The sequence below is a fragment of the Artibeus jamaicensis genome, unplaced genomic scaffold, assembly GCF_021234435.1.
Source record: "Artibeus jamaicensis isolate MK-2021 breed Jamaican fruit bat unplaced genomic scaffold, CSHL_Jam_final contig_3230, whole genome shotgun sequence".
NCBI classification, from domain to species: Eukaryota; Metazoa; Chordata; class Mammalia; order Chiroptera; family Phyllostomidae; genus Artibeus; species Artibeus jamaicensis.
The window spans coordinates 3,267,899-3,288,560 of NW_026521764.1; the positions used below are offsets into that span (position 1 = coordinate 3,267,899).

Below are 20,662 nucleotides of genomic sequence, written 5' to 3' on the forward strand. Positions count from 1 at the left end.
TCAGGCCTTTTAAAGGTAAAATCTCTTACCTTTTAAAAACTGTCAATGATTTATCAACTACTATACATCTTTTTGCCATTGTGTATTTCTATGTAGAAGAATTTTTATACTTTGTTGGTGACATATAGGGAGACCAGTTAAGTTCCTTCTAAGAACCTGGATATATCTCTTTGAGAAATAGAGCAAAGCTCTTCAGCCTTTTGAGTAAACCAAGACAGCCTGAGGGTATGATCAGTTTCCAAATACCTAAGTTCCAACTAAGCGTACTGAGAACCCAACTGTTATTAAGCAAGTGGAAACCCAGTGTTTTTATTATACTCTAAGCACACAAACACCAGGACAACAATCAGTCTGGTGCACAAGCAACGCAGCCAAGGAGGCAGTTCAGTGTGCGCCCCAGAACTGCCCAGCGTAGATTTACCTGGGAAACATACTGCGGGTCACGGCAGATGTGCATTTATCCTAGGTCAGGCAGCAGCCTTGCTTGTACGAATAATTCCTTAATTAGCCATTCTTACTTCATGCTCAGCTGCATCTTAATTGGCTTTCAAAGTATGGTGAAAGTCAATGGGAGCCAAAGACCCCATCATCAGACACAAACGCTCTCCATCGTATGAAAATCAGCTTTGGTTTACCTCTGTCTGGGCCTGACACAAAACAGCGTGAGTCCAGTGAATGGGGAGGGCCGGCCTCTTCCTAGGCCACGTGTGACTTCCAACATAGGCTTTTCAATTTACCATAATCTTCGGTGGTTAAAGCAAAAATGTGCACTGTCTATAGAGAAACTAGACAAAAATGCAGGAAAAGGAAGACCCAAAGGCACATTTCTACCAGAATGTCACCAACCTAAAATAAACCACCAACTTTAAAAATGGAACCGGTAAAACACAGCGGCGGGAACACTGGATTTAGAAACAGGAATTGGAACCAGGGTTAAGGGCACTATCTTGCCCCTGCAAGAATCCCAGATCAGGGAAGAAGGCTCAGGGGAAGCACTTCTATTACACATCACTGGCTCTCCTTGTTGATGTGCACTGTCAACACACTACCCACCTGTGCTGCGTAACCTTGTTGATTAAAACAGAACCCAAAACCCAGGTGTAGGGGGCACTTGGGAGACAGTCCTTACACACGGGCAACACAGTGCTAGACTGTTGTCCTCCTTTCTTAAGTCTTCAAGAATTTAAAAAATTGGTTTTAGACTGAACCACCTAGCCAAGGCCTATCTCATTTCTTTATTTCTAAGAGCATACAGCCCTCACAGTTAGGAATAGGCCTTCTGTTGAACCTACTAGGATCACTTACACTGTAAATAAGCAGAGGCCCTTACCCAGCGTAACTGGCCTAGAACACAGCAGCTACTCGGTAACGATCTCTGCCAACCTTGGCCTTAGCTGATGTAGGAGGCACAGAAACAGATCAACTCCCCTTCTACCTGGGTTTAGATCATCTCTTACAAGCTAAACTTCTACACTGTCCCTGAACACAACTAACTTATGGTTTACCCAGTCCTGTTAACAAGGGCTTTATGGCTGAAAGATTTCCAGGATGCATTTAAAAAAAAAATTTCCTACCATTATCACTCAGACTAGGACTTACTTTCTCCGTCTCCCTGAAATTTCCAGGAACTACTTTAAATGTATGGTACAGACTGTTGGTGAAAGGATTTAGTACATAAATACTACACAACCAGAAGTATACTCTTCCATCCACATTTGGCATAAATGCTGCAGTGATTACACTGGCCAAAGACCTGGAAGGATGAATTACTTAAGGGTTGTTGTAGTCCAGGCTGTTCCAGAAGACCAAGTTAAACATCATCTAGCACATATCACTAATAACCCCACTGCATCACTATTTAGGACTATTGTCCTCTTCAACCATTAAAATTTGGGCATCAGGTATAAATCAATCACATTAGAAAAATCATGATCTGTGACTTCGTTTTTAATTATCCTAAGCCTTATAATCACATAATGTACAATTCGGTGTTGATCTATTCTCCTCTAACCCTTCTAGTGAGCTGGCAAAAGCACTGTCATCAATCACACATGCGTAGTAACTCTACAATCATTTCTGAATAGCTGTTCAAGACAATCCTGAATTATAACTTAGTCTGACGTAAAGAATTCAAAGTGTGCTGCTACTTTATCTTGTCAAAGCATCTAACCTTATAGATCTATAAAATATGAGAAGTGTTAAATATTCTTTATTTGATATTATACACAAACCACACTAAAATGCCTTTCAGTAAGTTAAAGGCAACAGTTTAGATACAGGATTTTTTTTTTTTTAAATTGGCATAGTTAGGACCAAAAAGATAAAGTGGACACTGCCAGCTTTTCTTCAGCCACTGCCTTTTAACAGGCTAATGAACACAATTTGAAACACAAGCAAGTCTTGCTTTTCTAATAAACAGTGAAGGGATTTTCTCAGTATTTAAAATGTTTATATTAGCAGTTACATAAATCTAAATAAAAAACCAATCTCCTACAGGTTTTGAGACAGCATTCACCACCTCTGTGGAAAGGTGAATATTACTAGCCAAGTCCAATCATATTTTTTTGAAGAGGGAAATAGTGATAGCAGTCACTGAACCGAAATTACCATCAAAGTTCAAAAAGCTGATCGTATTCATTTAACCACAGGCCAATATTATCTAAATCAGAACTGCCCCAAAGAAATGCTCTATCAGCCATTCATGATCTGAATTCTGGTATATGAGATCAATTTAAATATGGTAGACATAAAAAAGTCATGAGACATTTGTAATAAATAAGGCAGTGGCCAACTATTACTCATTAGTAGCTTTTTTCAGATAAGCTATCAAATCTGCTCTTTCTGAACTCTTCTTAATGCCAGCGAAGATCATTTTTGTTCCAGGGATGTACTTCTTGGGATTCTCCAAATACTCCATCAGTGTAGCCTCTCCCCAGGTGATCCCTAAAGGAGAAGAGGTGTACTGTTAAGTATGATACACTCCAGATAAAGGGGTTACCCCAGGTTACAATTGAGCAACGGGTACTTTTGCTATTTAACTGCTTCCCTCTTACCTTTGTTCTTGTTGGCATCCGTGTAAGAAAATCCAGGGGCCTGACCTGTCTTTCTCCCGAACAGACCATGGAGATTTGGCCCAGTCTTGTGCTTGCCACCCTTTTCCACAGTATGGCACTGGGCACACTTCTGAACAAAAATCTTCTTGCCTTTCTCAACATCACCCATTTTAAAATCTAAAAACGAAAGACTGAGTTTATTAAGTTTTCTCTCCAAGTAAAAACATGCTGGTAACCAATCAATGACCACTTAATTACTGAACCATTGTAAATCTAAGACATAAAGTACCAGGCTCAATCTTGTTTTACTTAGTACACTTGCAAACACTACTGGAAGAACTTCCTTAAAAACATATCCCTGTGTGTTCAGATGAGGGACCGTTAAAGCCCAAGTAAGCAAACTGGGAACCTAGTTCGAAACTGTTTCAAAAGATGAGGTCGAGGTCGAGGTCAAGGTCACAGAAAGTCATGAAATCAGATTAAGTTTCAAGGTTAGTGCATTAAGCCAAAACCACCGAAATTTCGACTAAGAGTAAGAATGCCTATTTATTCACACACTAACTTAGGCCACCTCCCTCTGACAATGGGCAAAATACATGAGAGGTCATGGTTGCTCAGGTCACTCTAAACGGCCTTGTGGGTGAGAGGTCAGCGGCGGGCTGCGAGGTCTCCCAAAGAACCGCGTTCTCCACCTCCAGGATCCCTGGGGGCCGACCACGAGGTCAACCGTGTGGGCCAGTCTCAAGGAGACCGTGATTTTGACTTCCTGAGATGCCTGAGCAGGTCAGGGAGGAAGAGACAAGTAATCGGAAAAGAAATTGCCCCTCATCGGAGGAGCAGCAGTTTTTGCTCTTTGAAGGAGAACGCGAAGCGCAGCGCACCGTCCGCCCGCTCTCCCTGACCCCAGGAAATCTTGTCTACCACTTCCACCGCTCGCTACACAGCCCCGACAACAGGGAGGCCGCGTTCAGTCCCATCTACTTCCAAGCTGCCTCCGGGATTTTAGGGCCCTGACCTAGTTTCGAGGAGTGGGGGAGATCGACCCCACCTCAAGCCGTAGCCCATCGGGTTTGGCCTGGCCGAAGTCCGGGGTCCTAACTCCCCCTCCGGCCGGCCCGCGCGGACTCGGCTAGAAGATCCCAGGCGCAGGCCTCCAACAGCCCGCGCGTCCCCCACGCCGGTGCGCGCCCCCATGGCTAAGCCTCTGCCTGCAGTGTACTCCGTACCCTACGCTCACCGCTCTTTCGTCGCGCGAAACACAGAAGCTCCGACTCGCAAGCCGGACGTCCCACTCTCTAATTCCAAGGACACGCTGGTCCGCGCCTAAGTACCGGTGTTGGTGCAACCGAACTCGCTCCGCCTTTTTGCGGCTCGCTTTGCGGCGGGGTCGACTTGTGCGCGGTGACGTTGCCACATCTTACTGGCTTTAATCGCAAGAGCCTGCGTCGGCGACCTGCGCGCGCATGCCGGCTAGCAGGGTTGGGTGTTTCGCGGGGTGCCCTTCCTCCTGAAGCCTCATTTGCCTTGGCAGTTACGACAGTCCGCCGGTTCTCCGGTACGGAGGTTACGTCATCCTCCGGACTCTGCGTGCGTGCGTGCGCCGACTGGAAGGGGGAAGTGGAGTGCTCGGGTGGATTGAGGGCGTTATCCCGCGGAGGTACCTCCTCTAGTGGTCGGTGACATAAAGCGTTTTCGGCCGGCGTTTTGCAAGCCCGCGAGAGAGAAGTCTCTTGGCTACTTGCCTTTCGCCTGGCGACCTTTGCCCGTACTTGGTCATACTTCCACGGCTGGCGCCCGCTGCACCCAAACTGATAACTGGATCGGGAGTTCTAGGAGTTGGACACGTGCAACTGACCTTGTTCTTCCTCCACCCTGTCTTTTAAATCATCTTCCAAAGCTCCCCTCGATGGCCGCCCAAGGACTGGGGGTGGTGATGCAGACCGGATTACAGTTCTGGCCCCTTACCTGCTGGCTTTTCTGCCAACACCAGTTTCTCCCTCGCGTTGGTGTGCAGAAAGAACCAGGAGAGTGTGTAAGCAGCATCTAGAAAGCAACATCGTTACGTGGTTAGAAAATTCTTGGAAATCTAGACTGGATTTGCATCCCATCTAACCTAGGTGAAGGTCATGTTCAAGTAAGCTAATGTGCTTGGGGTCTTAGAATACAGGTTTGATTACCACAGTTTCCACCTGTATATTTTTTCTCCTGAACTACCTCCCCCTTCTTGCTCAATTAGGTTACTGAGAAGTTTCTTCTTGACTCCCTTGTCCTTCAAATTCAGCTCCCGAGTTGAATTGAATTTTTTCTCATATTCTATGCAGCACTGCCGTGTTCATTCAGTCAGGTATTTACTGAGTACATGTTATGTACAATTTCTATAGTAAACCATCGAGGGCTTTTTCTCATCAAACTTCCATTCTAGCACCTTCCTCCTGCCCCCAAGTTCAGCAACAGATGCTAGGAGGTTGAACTAGATTACCTTAGGTCCCTTCAAACCGCTGGGCCTATGATTTCTGCTCCAGACCACCCGATTTCCTATGTGACGGTGTCCTGACTAAGGTCACATACTATTGCCACAGAAGTGTGCTATAAAACAGCAGAAGTCACACTATTCGAGACCTCATGGCTTTGGAAGGGACCAAAATAACGAGCATTTAGGGGCACTACTGAAATAGGCTCATTGGCCAACAGTCTGAATTAGTAAAAGAGCAAGCTGAGCAACACCTTGCCCATGCGGCCTGGACTTTTGAAGTCCTGATATTGTTTACCAGGCAGATTTTCAAAGGGACTAAAGGTAACTTCTAGAAATGAAGATTATAACCATTGAAATAAACTGCATTTAATATAAGGTTTTGACAAAGTTTGAGGACAAACAAAACTAAGCACATAGTGTACACGTGTGTACATTTGTGTGTATATATATATACACACATATGTGTGTGGTGTATGTTGTAGCAATATATATAATGAAAGGAATAACAATGGCATATAAGCCAATAGAAAAGTAGTGTTAAAATATTTTAAAGTCCTTTCATTTTCCAGGAAGAGGGTATATTTTAGATTCTAGGGAAACTAATAAAATAATAGTTGTGTATATTTTCCAAAGTAAGAGAGAAAATGGAATGGTGATAAATATTTTTTTAAGGCAAGAGAAAAGAGGGAAAAATAAGCAGGCAGTAAAAATACAAAGCCCCCCACACACATTATAAGATGGTAATTAAAAACCCAAGTAGATCAGTTATTACAGTAAATGAACTAAATTTTGTAGTTATCAAATATTTTAAAATTAGCGTATTTTAAAAACTGGAATATTTGCTTTACAAAAAAATGCATTTAAAACATAAGATTACAAAAGATTTGAAAGTTAAAGAATGGACTAATACAACAGAAAAACACCTGGTAAGAAAAATCAAAGAAAAAAGCATGAAAAACCCATATGAAAAATGACAAATCTTATAGACATTGAATTGATAATTATTTTATTGAAAAATTAAGGTCAAGTGAAAAATTCCTTGAAAAATACAATTTATCAAAACATAGGAATAAAGAGCTAATGAGTAATACTATAACTGTTAAAGAAATTAGTCCATAATTTACATCTTTCCCACAGAAAATGAGGCTCAGAAGGCTCCAGTGATAAATTATACCAAGTATTTAATGAATAAGTAATCTCAGTAACTTCAATACATTTTCCAGAGGACGAAGTGTGTATATTTTACTACATATGGAATAGCAGCTTCAATGAACATCACTGTATTAAATTTAATATATACTCATTTTCTCAAATCTATATGTCTTGTGAGTAGATAGAATAGGTGATTTAAATAAGATGTGATAAGAATAATTACCCCTGCATTTTTCAAGTCTTTGATGGTGGTCTGCTTATTAATCTGTGTATTATTCTCTTCACCCCCTTTGTCAAGATGTGGTATTGAGTATTTTTTGTGGGGGGTGGGGCACGGGGAGGAGAGGTGCTCAAAGACTTCCACTGAGCCTTTCTTGTTTTACGGGTTAGGGAGCCAATGCAGGAGTCTGCCAATTGCCAAGTATATCTATTCCAGCGACATAGTCAAAACTGTGGGAGTAACCACAGCATGTCTGTGTTCCTATTGGCTTCACCAAGGGGCAAATTTGGGTAAAACCTGTCAAGCCTCTCTCATAGTGGTCTTCTGGCTCCCAAGAGATTAGTATCAGCTAAGAACCAGTGCTTAATCATCTTGAAATAAATAGGCATTCCCCCTTGTGCAGTGCACAGTTACCACTTGGATCCCTTTGTGAAAGGCTAGGTGGAAGATCCAGAATAGATACTCCTTGTGGTTGTAATTTGCATTTCCCTAGTGGCTAATGATGTTGCAGATCTTTTGTTGTGCTTATGGGCCATCTATGTCTCTTTAGTAAATTTTTTTAATGTCTTCTGCTCATTTTCGAAAAGAATTGTTTGTTATTTTACTGTTGAATTTTTGGAGTTGTTTTCAATTAGCAATAATCGTGCTTCGGATAAACCTCATTGGCTATGATACTGCCACTGCACAAAGCTGGAGTTGTTAATATATTCTGGATATTATTTCTCTGTTAGATATGTGCTTTGCAAGATATTTTTTCCCAGTGTGTAGCATAGCTTTTCATCATCTAACCAGGATCTTTGCACAGCAAGTTTTAAATTATGCCGAAGGCAAATTTATTCCTTTTTATAAAATGGATTACAGTTTAGTGTCAAGTCTAAGAACTTATGTCTGAATGAAGCAAATCTAAGCAACATTTTTTCTGTAATGCACAGCACGCACTTCTCACATGTGGGAACACTAGATAGCACTTTAGCACTATGCTTGGGGGGCCATTTGAAACAGCAAAATCCCCAGCAAAAGACACAAAAATTTTGAAAGACGCTGCATGAAGTAGACCACAACAAGAACACTTTGTTTACAGTGTGAGAACTGAAAAAAGAAGGTAGAATGTGGTGATGTTCGGCTTCAGCTGGGAAGTCACTCTCTCTTGGAAAGTTATGCTTGTCAGGCTTCTGGTAGCCAGGTGGGGCGGGGGGGCTGCACCTCTCAGATGGAGGAGTCAGTATTTATAACATCACTGTGCTGGTTATTCTCTTCTTGCCTCTCTAGATCCATTTCCCACCCTTTGTTTGCCTTAGGGCAGGGGTGTGTAAGGACAGTATATCCTGAATCCCTTTGCTCTTGACTCCTGGTTGGGTTTGCCAGTGGGAGGCACTGTAATGCTAGGCCCTTCTCTTTCCTGGAGGGTTGGGAGTGGTGAGGCTTCTCGCTATTGGCAGTTCCTTGGTGCCCCACTATTGAAGTTCCCATAGCCCTACTCACATCTTTATAGATAGTCCCTGTACTAAACACCCCTCAGTGGAAGTCTTTGGGGGTCTGTTTCCCACTAAGGCCCTTATCGGTAACAGTACTCATTTCCCATTTTCAGAATGGTACCCAGTCCTCAGCTATGCTTGGTGTTCTCCATGCCAGAAATCCTGCTGTACCTTTCTTCAGAAACTAATCCTTGAGACTCTGTTAGGATGTGGAGTCCAGTAGGAAGAGGATCTAGGTAGCCAACTATGTCTTTGTTTTCAGTCAGTGTTCCTTGATTTAGCAACCCCCTGCCCTCAGTCCTGGGACTGAGTTCCAGAGCCTTTTGAGGATTGTGATGTGCAAACTGGGCTGTTTTCCCCACTGTCAGTGGGTTCTAGTGTCTTCAGTTAGGAGCCACCTTCTTTATCCATATCCTTTCCAGAATGTTTCTATTATCTCAGCTCCTACTGCCCCTATTGACCTAGCTGGTTTATGCTTTTGTATATAAGATAAAACAAAAATAAAGTAAAATAAAAAAAATTTACTGATGTTTTCATGGACTTTTAATTTATTTTTTTAAAGATTTAAATAATTTATTTTTAGAGAGGGGAAGGGAGGGAGGAAGAAAGGAAAGAAACATCAAAGTACGAGAGAAACATCAATCACATGCCTCTTGCGTGCCCCCATCTGGGGACCTGGCCCACAACCCAGGCATGTGCCCTGACTGGGAATCAAACTGGCGACCTTTTGGTTCACAGACCAGTGTTCAATTCACTGAGCCACACCAGCCAGGACTCATGGACTCTTTTTAGAGTAAGTGAAATTAGATGCATGAATTGAATCTATCTTAATCTGGATACATCCATAAATTTGTTTCAAAATTGATGAGTATAATGGGAGTGTAGGTATTCTGTTACCTAATAAGGCCAGGTCCATTAGCCTTAAAAACCAACAGAGTTAGGATAGGCTTGACATCTTACCAGCGTTGAGGATGACTAGGAAAGTCCTCCGAAGGGAAGGCTGCACCGCGGCTGCACAAATGTGGGTGGAGTGAATAGCCAGTCAGAATGCAATTCTCTGCCCCTGCAACTGGGGGAAATGTGCAATCAAAACCCCCAATTCCTGTTCTGCAGAGTTGCATCTCCCAAAGTCTGTTCTTTGGAATTCCATTCATAATGATATGCTTTATGATAGAAGGACCACATTAGTTTTGAGAAATGTATACACTCCATTGCCTTCACCTTGGACATTCCCAAACGTGTATTAAAGGCCATGGAGAATCCTCTGCTAAAGTCATATGACTGGCTTTGTTGCCCCTAGTTTTCTCCGATATTATTTTACCGTGTAATATTTTGCTTCCCATAGTATCTAACATAACTAGTACTATTAAAAAAGAATTTGGAAAAAAAGTCTATAATTTTTTGCCCAGAACAGTTAAGTGGGTGTAGCCAAATGACACGTTAGTCATGACACAAATACAAAAATTAAAAGAAAACTCAATGAAACTCTGAGAAATTCCTTATGAACTTGCCATGTTAAACTATGTCTAAAATACATCTCTTGGTGTTACTGAACAGCAAGTGGGGTTCTACTGCCCGCTGCCCAACAGACAAACTCTAAAGGGAGAGATTTGGTGAAAAGGGGGTTGTTTATTGAAAAGCTACACGATTTTGGAAGAATGGCGGGCTTCTGCTTCAGAGCTCATTCCCTCTAAAACACCCAAAGGCAATCCTGCCACTCTTTGCCACATTAGGTTGAGGCTGCACCTGGAATTCCTTTTCCCATTTAAAATCCCATCCTTTGGGAAACGCGGGCAGCTGCAGCACGATCATTTAGGTGGCTTGGTTGGTTCCCGGAGTCCGGGTTCAGGCATCTTTCTGGAGTCTGGCGCTCGCTGGAGTCCTACTTGCTGCGTGATGCCCTGTTCTCTGCTCCTGCCCACTGGCCCAACGCCCAGGGCCCCATCCTTCAGGCCATCAGCCCGCCTGCGCGTCCATGCACCAGGGGGCTGCACAGCGCAGTGCCAGCTGTCTGTGCCGCGGCTGCTTCTTTCATCAGGAGGGGCCTTGGAAACCCTCCCCGACCTGGGGCTTCCAGGTCCCTCCACGGCTCAGTGGCCCAGAAGGCCTTAGCTCCTAACAGCGTAAGCGAAGGGAACCGAAAGGGAGAAAAAGTGGTCACTGCCCACCCTCTTAAAAAATCTCGACCTGTAATCCTAGGCACTCCAGAAGGAAGTGGGAGGGCCCTTTCCTCTGTCCAGACATTTCTCTACCCTGGCACATGCTCAGTGAGGATGCCTTCCGCTGCCATCGTGTTAACTTGCTGGTACGGGTGTGCTGCAAACTTTTCCGCCCGTGTACATTCACTACAAGCTTCCTCCGGCTGTTACAAGCCACGATAGTTCGTTTATCCTTGGGGGTGGGGGTGGGGAGAGGGTATCGGCACTTCCCCACCCCTCCCTTTTTGAGGGAAGGCAAACCCCCACACCGCTGTTTTCCCTACCCGCTCCCCAGCCGTCTCACCAGATCTCCCCTGAAGCGTTGGCACATTAGACAGATTGATCTACCTCTGGGGTTAGCCGAACTCTTGTGGACACCTTCCAAAAATGATGACATTTGGCTTTAGGGTAATTGATATTAAGCCACTTGTTTGGTCTAAACGTTTGTGTACCCTAAAATTCCTATGTTGAAATCCTGACTCCCAACCTTGTTTATAAGGATGGGGCCCTGGGGGCTGATTCATCCTGAAGGCAGAACCCTCAGGAATGGGATTAGTGCCCCTATAAAAGGGTCCCCAGAGAGGTCTTTCACCCCTTCCACCCTGTGAGGTGACAGTGAGAACCTAAGCAGACCCCAAAAGTGCTAGGGCCGTGACCTTGGACCTTTCCAGCCTCTAGAACTGTGAGAAATAAAAGTTGGTTGTTTATAAGCCACCTGGTATATGGCGTTTTGTTATCTAATGGACTAAGACACCATTCTTTCTTACCACAATGAGAACTCACCAGTTACTAATTAAAGCCACTGCCAGCTCTTCACACTGCAATCACTTTTTTCCTGCATTAAAGAAACGGTTATTAAAGGAAAAGAAACATCCAACTTAGAACAAGTGCATGCAGAGAATTTTGGGTTTCATCTTTTTCCACTGACTTATTTTGTCCACGTTTAGATAGAAAAAGAAGCCTCACACACTTGCTTTATTAAGGTAACAGTTTGTAGGCTTCTTCATCCCTCAGTCGACTGGGCATTTGAGTTTGGCCTTTCGTACCTCATGTTATTTTGTACAAACATTTACAGAAAGGAACAGTGCATGCATATTTGTTTCATTAAGCTAATATAAATTGTATAGACATTTGCCAGTTATTGGGCATTTGGGTTTTTTCAAATATTCATTTTTTTTAAAACAATAATACGAACCTTGTCATACACATTGTTTTTTGTGCTTTTAGAAAAATTCCTTGGAGTATAATTTGAAAATGAGATTAAAGACTTAAGTTTTTTTGGTACTAATATTTTATTGTCAAATTGTTAAACTTTTCAAGAAGTCAAAACATCACCTTCTCTGGGTTCCTCTGACCAGATCCTAACTTAAATTCCTGAAAACATAAACCTCATTAACAAGGTCATTATGGCTCCTCTATAAAACAGAATCCAACAACAGGGAAGAAATTCTGTTATATTTTCTTTTCTTGCAAGAGGCTGGGTTTCGAAGGGAAGGATGATTATCTCAATTATGGAAATAATACGAATTATGGCCATAGAATTGGTTTCTCAACCCGGAATGCACCTTGTCCCTGAGGTCTTTATGGTTTTCTAGAATCGACTGATGGAAACGTTTTTGCGCACCGCTTTTTGAAAAGGAGTTCTTAAGCGCCAGCAGGTCGGTTTGAGTCTTGGCCTCTCCAACTTTAGGAATCCAACCCAGAAGTGATCTTGTCTCTTCATCATTTTCTGTGCTAAAGGTCAACTGTTCTTTCGGCTTACCTAAAAAGCGTTCTAGATCCACAGCTGCCGAGTCCAGTTTATTTTGTAAAATACTAGGCTTACCAAGGCTAACAGGATTTGGACACATAGCATATGGGTCATGTAAGGCAGATTTAAAATGTTCGTATGGAATGTAATGGTCTGGGCTGCTGTAAGGTGTAGGCTGGGGTTTCGATGACAGCTGTCTCCAGTACAAATCCTCTGTCTTTTGAGTATCCATAATTTTTGGAAATGGTTGTATGCCATAAATGTCAGTCAGATCTTTCGTTGGGTAACAAGGTCGGTATGCATAGGGAGACAAGAACCTCTGTTCTTCCTTAATCTTCTCTTCAATTTCCTGGTATTTATTGGTCATACCTGCTGGTGTGTTATCACTAAGTGCCATCATTTCTGTAGAACTGGGTACGAAGGTATGAAAATTACACAACACTCGAGGGGTGCAATCAGGACAAGAAGGTGGCACTTGCTGGACAACAGCCTCCAGAGGTCGCCGGTTCTGAAGCAATCGAGCAAGTCGTCCTTCCAAGGGTCTGGCAGTTTTTAAGACAGGGTGGGATTTTTCTGGCTGGAGTGGTGGGATAAAAAGGAGAAAAGTGATGCATTAATAAACATGGCATGGTAAGGGTGCTGCCACCGTGGCAAGAGTCCCCCTCTGTTCTCGCTGTCAGGGAACACAGGGTGGGTGTGGCAGTGTGCATTCCACTGTCCTTTGATATTTAGAAATAGTGAGATTTGGGTCCTAATGAGCACATTTTTCTCCTCTACCCATTTTTGCTAATATGGAAAGGGTGTGTTTTCATTTGGCGATATAGAAATTCCTCTATGTAGGAACCCTTTGCTTTCAAACTTTCAAAGATATAAAAGAATCCCGGGAACAAAACTTCTGCCCATCAGCAACAGGTGATGTTAACAGTTATCTGAGTCTCTGCCAAGCCTTCTTTATTAGGCCAAGGCAAGAGTCCTTAAACCTTGGTGGAATCAGAATCAGCTTTGGAGCTGGCGGAAAATAAGATCCTAAACTTGATCCTCCGAGACTGTGAGTCAGAAGGTCAGCAGCAGTGGGGCTCGGGAACCTGCTTTTTGAAGAAGCACCTTGGTGATGCTGTGGCTAAGGATGCTTGAGAAACACTGGTCTGAGAGGAATTAGTCATATCTATTCTTGTTTTCTGGGAGGTTTTATAAAAATTGTGGACTCAGTCATGCCCATAACTTCGAGTAGGGAGTGCATGAAAGGGCTGGTGACAGACAGAGGTCTGCGGGGCAGGAGGATGAGGGGAGGAGTTGGCTGGGAAGGGGCACCAGGGAACTTTGTGGGGTGATGGTCATTTTCAATATACTGATAGAGGTTTGGGTTACGGAGGTGTGTGCATTTGCAACACTCATTGAGTGTACACTTAAGATTTGTGTAAATCATTGAATGTTCACATTACCTTAAAAGAAGAAACTTCAGACAAACTGAACTCTGGTTAATGATATGCATACCGAATGTGTAGGGGTAAAGTATACTAATGTCTTCAATTTACTCTGAAATGTATAAAAATAATAAGTGTATTGCTCTGGCTGGTGTGGCTCAGTGGACTGATTGCTGGCCTGCAAACCAAAAGGTTGCCCGTTTGCTTCCCGGTCAGGGCACATGCCTGGGGTTGTGGGCCAGTCCCCAGTTGGAAGCATGTGAGAGGCAACCACACATCAATGTTTCTCTCCCTTTCTTTCTACCTCCCTTCCTCTCTCTCTAAAAATACATAAATAAAATCTTAAAAAATAAAAATAATAAGTGTATTGATGGAGCGGTTGGAGGGATGAAAAGCTGAATTATGTATGTGCTAAGTATAGCAAAATGCCAATCGTAGAGTCTAGGTGATGGGCATATGCATGTTAACTGTAAACTTTTCTGTGTTTGAAAATTTTTATATGTTGAAGAAAAGAGTGAAAAGCAATGGCTATATGATGATGATGGAATAGATAGTGGAAATAAAAATGAGAATGTTGAGAAAGTAACAGTAGTTTGGACTTAGAAAAAAATGGACTTGGGAACATCCTTTTGGAACCTATTTGTTCATAGTCAGAGAAATTTCCATACTGTTATTAACAAATCTGTTATAAGCTTTAACTAATCAAGTTCGAGTACACACTATCAAAAAAGAGGGAAAAAAACCCCAACTCTTTGAAATGCTTTGTTTAGTTTTCCATAACGTAAAAGTATAGGGTGTATCATATCTACTTGTATTCCTTCATGCGAGAAGCAGTTTTTAATACCATTATTTTATTCTACTACAGCAAAATATTTCATACACATATTTATTACCATGAACACATGCCTTCCTGTATCTGTTATTTATGCTTTAGTCAGAAACCAGCAACTCCTTTGGGCATATTTTATCATGATGTTAGTAAGAACTTAGGTGTTTATTTACTTGCACAGTAATTTTGCATATAATGTACGTGACAAGCATCCTTTGTATAACTGTATGTGTATTTCATAAAAATGATAAAGCTGCTTCCTGAGGGGCTAGACCCCACAGGGTCGAATCTGTGGAAATCTGGACAGTTGCTGAACACACCTGCCGATGTCAGGGTATGCGTCTCACCTCTCCTAGCCTCAGAGAATGCTTGTTACAAGTGAGGAATAAAGAAAATGAAAAACTCTTCGGTGAATGATACAGCACAGTCTATGGTGTTACTTCTGGTGTTAATGATTCTATATAGCTTTGGGAAATACTGAAGCTAATGTGAAGAAAAAAAAGTATACAGTTCAGCATAAAAAAAGTTCATATCAAAATAGCTTATAGTTGTTTTTTAATGTGTTTTTCCATAATTTGTCTTTGAAACTATTAATTTTGTTTTCAAAATTTTGTAGTTTTAGAGGATAAAATTTAGTCCCAAATAAAACAATAAATGAGTACTATTAGGTCATTTTACTTCATTTACAGACTTAAGCCGACAGTTTATAGCTTCTGTCACTAAAGGGCATGATCATTACTTTAAGACCATTTCACACAGTCAATTAAGAAAGCTAATATTTACAGTGAATTGGCTTTTGATTGTAATTCAGCTAACTCTCAATTATCATGGCTTTCGGAAGAAGCTTTATCTTTTCAGAGCAGTGATAATGTACAAGATATACTAATATGCAGAGATTTACAGAATTTGAGAATCTCACTAAGTTAGTAGGCAAGCTTTTGTAAATCAATTCCTTTGTCAATTTTAGCAACAGTAACACAGTATAAAATCTGCTAAAAACAACAATACACACCACCAGCATCATGAAGAAAAAAAGGAACCTTGCTTACCCTTCGAAATAGTAGAGAAAGGTATTCAAGCCAGTTCAAGTCAATTCAGAATTCACTTCTAAAATGAGTTAAATTTTCCTCTTTCTAGTTTAGTCACCAATACTCAAGAAGAAGTGGGCAAAGCAAGAAAGAGGCCAACACTTGGATACTTTCCCCCAAATAACTGAGAGTTGACTGCAAGACTGCAACTACTTACAGGCTTTGGGTCGAATCCCATATGTCCAGTTAACTCTGCCACCTCCTTTTCATGGTAATCATCCAGTTCAAGGGGGTTCATGGGCCCCAGACCTTAACAGAAACATCACACCTTATCATTTGGTTAAATGAAAAATGGCATGCAAATGACCTCTTGGAGAAAAACATACCATTCACCCTTGAAATAAAATAAGGACAAATAAAATGAAAACCAATTTAACCTCCAAGTTACCTGCTAAGAGAAACTTACCACCCACCTTAATTTGTATTAGTGTTTAGATTAAGAAACAAGGAGAAATATTAGAAAGATGAAAGCTTGTAACAGCATTTGTCAACTCTCTAATTTTGTTCTTTTTATCTGTATGAAAGGGAACTCATACCTGTAAAATCCTGAGTGTATGAAGTTACCCAGTGGGACTTCTCAAGATTCCTTTGTATGTTGGCTTCTTTTGGGGAGTTAACGTGATCCCAGGAATTTGGACAAGCATTAGGAGCAAAGGTTTTAGGAGGTTTGGGGTAGAATACTTGCTTGTTTTTCTCAACACATTTAGGAAACTAGAATATGAACATACAAGATTATTGCTATTAATGTCATCTAGCTGAACAAGAGCTGACCCACTGTCTCACCTGGGGTGGGCGCAAAGGAATTCTAGGCAATGCACACAATGAGAGTTGAGCTAAGCTTTGAAGAGCGCGCAAGTTTTAGGTGGGTGAGACGCCATGAAAGGAGGGTATTCAGAAATAGCAAATGGCCATGAAACTGTTAGAGGACTAGCAAGTGGAGCCAGGTGTAGAAAGGGAGAAAGACCCTGATGTGTCTCCGTAGCTCAGTGAAAGCTCTGGCATTCACACTTAGGTGAAGGGGAGCCAATCGGAGCTGTTGCAAAGGGGTGTGACATGAGGAAAGCATCACTTTAAACAGCGGGCAGAAATGAGGGAAATTGAAAGAAGAAACTAAACTCCAGAGGTGGAAGCTTTGGCTCTAAGAACATGTAAGGCAAGACAATCTCTAGAATAACTTCTCACATTTCTGGGTTGCTTAGATTTTACTTGAAGAAATGAGAGATCCAGTAAAACAGATGACCCTTCAAGGACTTTTCTTGATGTACAACTTTAGAAAACACAGACAGAAAATTGCTTACTAGGTAACGACTATGTGACATTGCAGTGACCGCACTGTGGCCTGCTGCAATGGTCTAATTGGAAATCCAAGGTTCCCAGTCTCCCACCATTTCCCACCTACCTCATAGAGTGCTAGGTACCAGGAGATACTGTATGGAAAACACTGGGCACTGCCCGTCACAAACTCACTGGCCAATGAATGGTAACTAGTACTATTTTCAAATTTCTAGATATTTTCCTTTATGATTTAAACTTTTCTTTTTTGGTGCACTTCTTCCCAGGGGCATGCCCGCGTCTTTCCTTCCCCTTTCTTTCCCAGGTATGCTCTTTCTCCCCAAGTTCTAAGGGTCCCGACGAGACTTACAACCAGGGGAGAGCCATAGGCAGGGAAAGCTCTCTGGGGCTCACCCCCTGAACCTGTCTCCAGGGCCCCCTTTACTCTGACTTTCCAGTGAGCCGACAGCAGCCCCACCTTGGCTCACTTCTTTCCCAAAACGTTTCTAGGGAGCCAAAGTGGCCCCGCCTCGGCTCACTCCTATCCCCTCCGCTGTCCCTCTATCTTCTAGTCCTTCCTTGTCCCACTGTCCCCAGCTGTAAAAAACATACTTTCAAAAATGTTTTTCTTTTTTTATCCGTGTGGAGTCATAGTATGGAGGTTAAGAGCAGAGACTGAAGCCTCACAAGCTTGACTGCTGTGATAATACCACAGTCACAAAGGCTCTGAGCCTTGGTTTCCTCATCCATGAAATGGGGGTGCTGATCCCGACCTTCGGAGCCTTATTGTAAGCACCGTATATAAAGTGGTCTCAAGTGGTTAGTATAGGTAGCAACTTCCTGATAAACAGTGGTTATTGTTTTATTTTTGATTCTACAGAAATATAATGGTTAGCACAATAAATTGTGAATCTTTCTGAAAAAATCTCCCATTTCCTCTATGCGTATTTGGAGTTACTTGCTATATTATGAGCCATAAGGATAGAGTTGTGGGGCACAGAGTCAGTGAAATACAGCCCTTTTCCTCCTCTCTGGAAGAACCTTTTTTCTGGTAACTGGAAATGTTACATAACTGCCAAAAGTATAAGAAATCAGTTAAGAAAACAAAACAAGACAAAAAAAGCAAATCCTGGTCAAAATCTCAAAATTTTTGCCCTGAGAGAATACAAAACAATCTGTCTTTTGGATTTTTATAAATATGCAAAAAACATTTTTTATTTTGTTTTAAACACATTTAAAAAGATACTTACATCATAATATACCCCCTGGCCTGGCCAAGTCAAGCCTTTCTTCTTTGAATCCATGGGAAAGTCGAGCAGTTCATATCTGTAAGGATTACCTGAAATTTTCAGGGAGAGCACTGTTATCCTGAATATACAGGGACAGTCTTCTCATTAATGGAGTTATGGGTGCAATCCATGGAAACAAGAAAGTATGAGGCAGAGAGGAATGCAGGCACACATCGTAGCTTTACACCTTTAACTCTGGTTGACTTCTCGCTGTCGCCCCCTTAAGGCATGGCATGAGGGCTACCTAAACTAGCTAGCGGGTTGGACTCATAGCCCCGGTACTCTAGCAGTGGGAGGACTGATCCTCTACCTTTCTTGTTAATGAAAGGAATTTTTAGGTAAATTATAAGTCTTCCTGGATCCTCTTTCTCGTTTAAGTGAATATAATTCTAAACTACCTGTTTTGCCTTTCCCTGCCTATATATACCAAGAACTGGAGTTAGTACTTGCTTACTAAAAAGGCACTGAGAGAACATTTTAACAGTTTCCTAGGCATTGGTGGTACAGTGTTCTTCCCTTACGGGCAGGGGCTACGTGGAGCCAAGGACAGTACTGAGCCCCATACACACTCCGCTTTTTCAGTCCGGTGACCCGGATGCCTCCTCATGACTCAGGGGTGGGCAGCGTACACAGTGTGGACACAGAGAAAGAGGGATGACCTACTTCAGGGTGGGACAGAGCGGGACACTGGGAGATTTTATCACACTACTCAGAGTGGTGTGCAGTTTAAAGCTTATGAATTAGTTATTTTTGAAATTTTCCATTCAATATTTTCAGACCATGGTTGACTGTGGGTAACAGTAATAAAAACAGTAACTGCTAACACTTATCTCTATTTTCCATGAGGTAGTACTACTCTTTCCACTTTACAGATTGGGAAGTGGAGGCAGAGAAGTGAAGAAACCTGCCCATGGTCTGTGGTGAGTAAGTGGAAGAACCAGGGCTCCACCCCTGCAGCCCGACTCCGCAGTCCATGCACTTAAACACTCCACCGTGATGCCTCTCAAAACCTTACTGTCTCCTAATGCGACACCCAGGTTGGTGTTGGGGGCTGGGATAAGCCTGAAACAGGCTGATACAATCCGACCTGAAGGTTGCGCCTGAATAACAGGATGCTGCGGTTAGGAGCCATAGAACTCCCCCTCCTGGACATGCGGGTGGCACACCAATCAGTGCCTTGATCACGCGCCCGCCATGCACCCCCCGCCCAATCGTGGGCTAGAGCACGCTCTGAAGCCACCTATCCACTGCACTTCCTCCACTGCCCTCCTCTATATAACTCCCTCCATTTTGAAATAAAATTTGCAGCTTGATCAGAATCCTTTGTCTTGCTGCCATTCTTCGCGCCTCCTGTCCCATCCCCCTTCATCCGTTACAGGTATATCGGCGGACCCCGTTGACTGCCTCGCGGGCCGAGGCAACTGGTGCCCAACGTGGGGCCCCGCTGATCGCCTGTGCGGACCGCTGTCCCCCTCGATCGCAGCGTTTCGCCCGGCTCACCGCGACTACTTGACCGTGCGCCGGCATTCCCTGAAGACCCCGTTCCCCGACAGCGGCATTTCAAAAGGTAAGACGCAGCCATGGGACAGGCATGCTCACAACATGATTCGTTCGTCGCTCAATTAAAAGAGTCTCTCAAGGTGCGCAAGATAAGAGTTCGTAAAAAAGATTTGAATTCCTTTTTCACTTTCGTTTTTAAAATCTGCCCATGGTTTCCTCAGGAGGGTAGCATTGACTCCCGCGTCTGGCGCCGTGTAGGCAACTGTCTAAATTACTATTATAAGGTTTTTGGCCCCGAGACTATCCCTATAACTGCCTTTGACTATTATAACCTCATAACAGACATCCTTAAAAACCACAATAATTCCCCTGACATACAGCGCCTTTGCAAAGAGGGGCAAGAAATTCTCCGCAATCAATCCCCGGCCCCCTCCAAAGCCCCCTCAGTCCACGGCCTTCCCGATCGTGCTGACTTGCTTTCGCGACCTCCCTCACGAGCACCTTCAAACTGTCCTTCTGTTTCCATCCGAATAGATGCAGACCCTCAAGTCCCTTCTCTGTACCCTCCCCTTCAGGAGTTCTATTCCTCTGCTCCACCCCCCAATTCCCAGGACCCCGGCAACCAGTTAGACCCCTCTGAACAGGCAGAGTTAGAGTACGAGGCCGCTCGCTACAATAATCCCGACTGGCCGCCGCTCGTAGCGGCAGTCCTTCCACCATTCAAACCGCCTCCTTATAATACCCCTCGCGCACCCGCCGCCGCTATTTTGCCTCCGGTGCATAGCGCTTCCGCCATTCCGCCCGCGGCATGCAAGGCACCCACTGCTTTGCCGCTGGCGGCCACCGCCGCACTCACTCCGTTTCCAAAGCCTTTCCTTCAGGAAACCCTCTCTTTCATCCGAGATATCAAAACCATTGCCAATGAACTCTCCGCTCTTA

At 43.2% G+C, this 20,662-nt stretch overlaps 2 protein-coding genes and 1 pseudogene across 4 annotated transcripts in view; all 3 read right to left on the minus strand.

The window, feature by feature from the left end:
- Window positions 1-1,929: 1,929 nt before the first annotated feature.
- Window positions 1,930-4,406, minus strand: LOC119035254 (cytochrome c). Of its 2 annotated transcripts, none has more exons than XM_053663623.1 (3): window positions 4,280-4,406; window positions 3,054-3,230; window positions 1,930-2,943 (listed from the first exon to the last, which is right to left on the minus strand). In XM_053663623.1, exons 2-3 carry the CDS (start codon window positions 3,220-3,222, stop codon window positions 2,795-2,797), a joined length of 318 nt encoding a protein of 105 aa, XP_053519598.1. In that variant the 5' UTR covers window positions 3,223-3,230; window positions 4,280-4,406; the 3' UTR covers window positions 1,930-2,794. The 2 variants fall into 2 exon arrangements, with proteins under 2 accessions (XP_053519598.1, XP_036982465.1); XM_037126570.2 differs by having other exon boundaries at window positions 4,291-4,404.
- Window positions 4,407-7,470: 3,064 nt separating this feature from the next.
- Window positions 7,471-7,590, minus strand: LOC119035293 (uncharacterized; annotated as a pseudogene).
- A 4,267-nt stretch (window positions 7,591-11,857) lies between these two features.
- The window catches only part of CUNH7orf31 (chromosome unknown C7orf31 homolog), a 31,628-nt gene continuing 22,823 nt past the window's right edge, over window positions 11,858-20,662 (minus strand). For both annotated transcript variants that reach the window (XM_037126572.2, XM_037126571.2), the window contains exons 7-10: window positions 18,185-18,273; window positions 16,199-16,373; window positions 15,820-15,911; window positions 11,858-12,898 (exon numbers count right to left, since the gene is read on the minus strand). In XM_037126572.2, coding sequence (XP_036982467.2) covers window positions 12,077-12,898; window positions 15,820-15,911; window positions 16,199-16,373; window positions 18,185-18,273 — 1,178 coding nt within the window. In that variant the 3' untranslated portion in view covers window positions 11,858-12,076. The remainder of the gene's footprint in view (window positions 12,899-15,819; window positions 15,912-16,198; window positions 16,374-18,184; window positions 18,274-20,662) is intronic.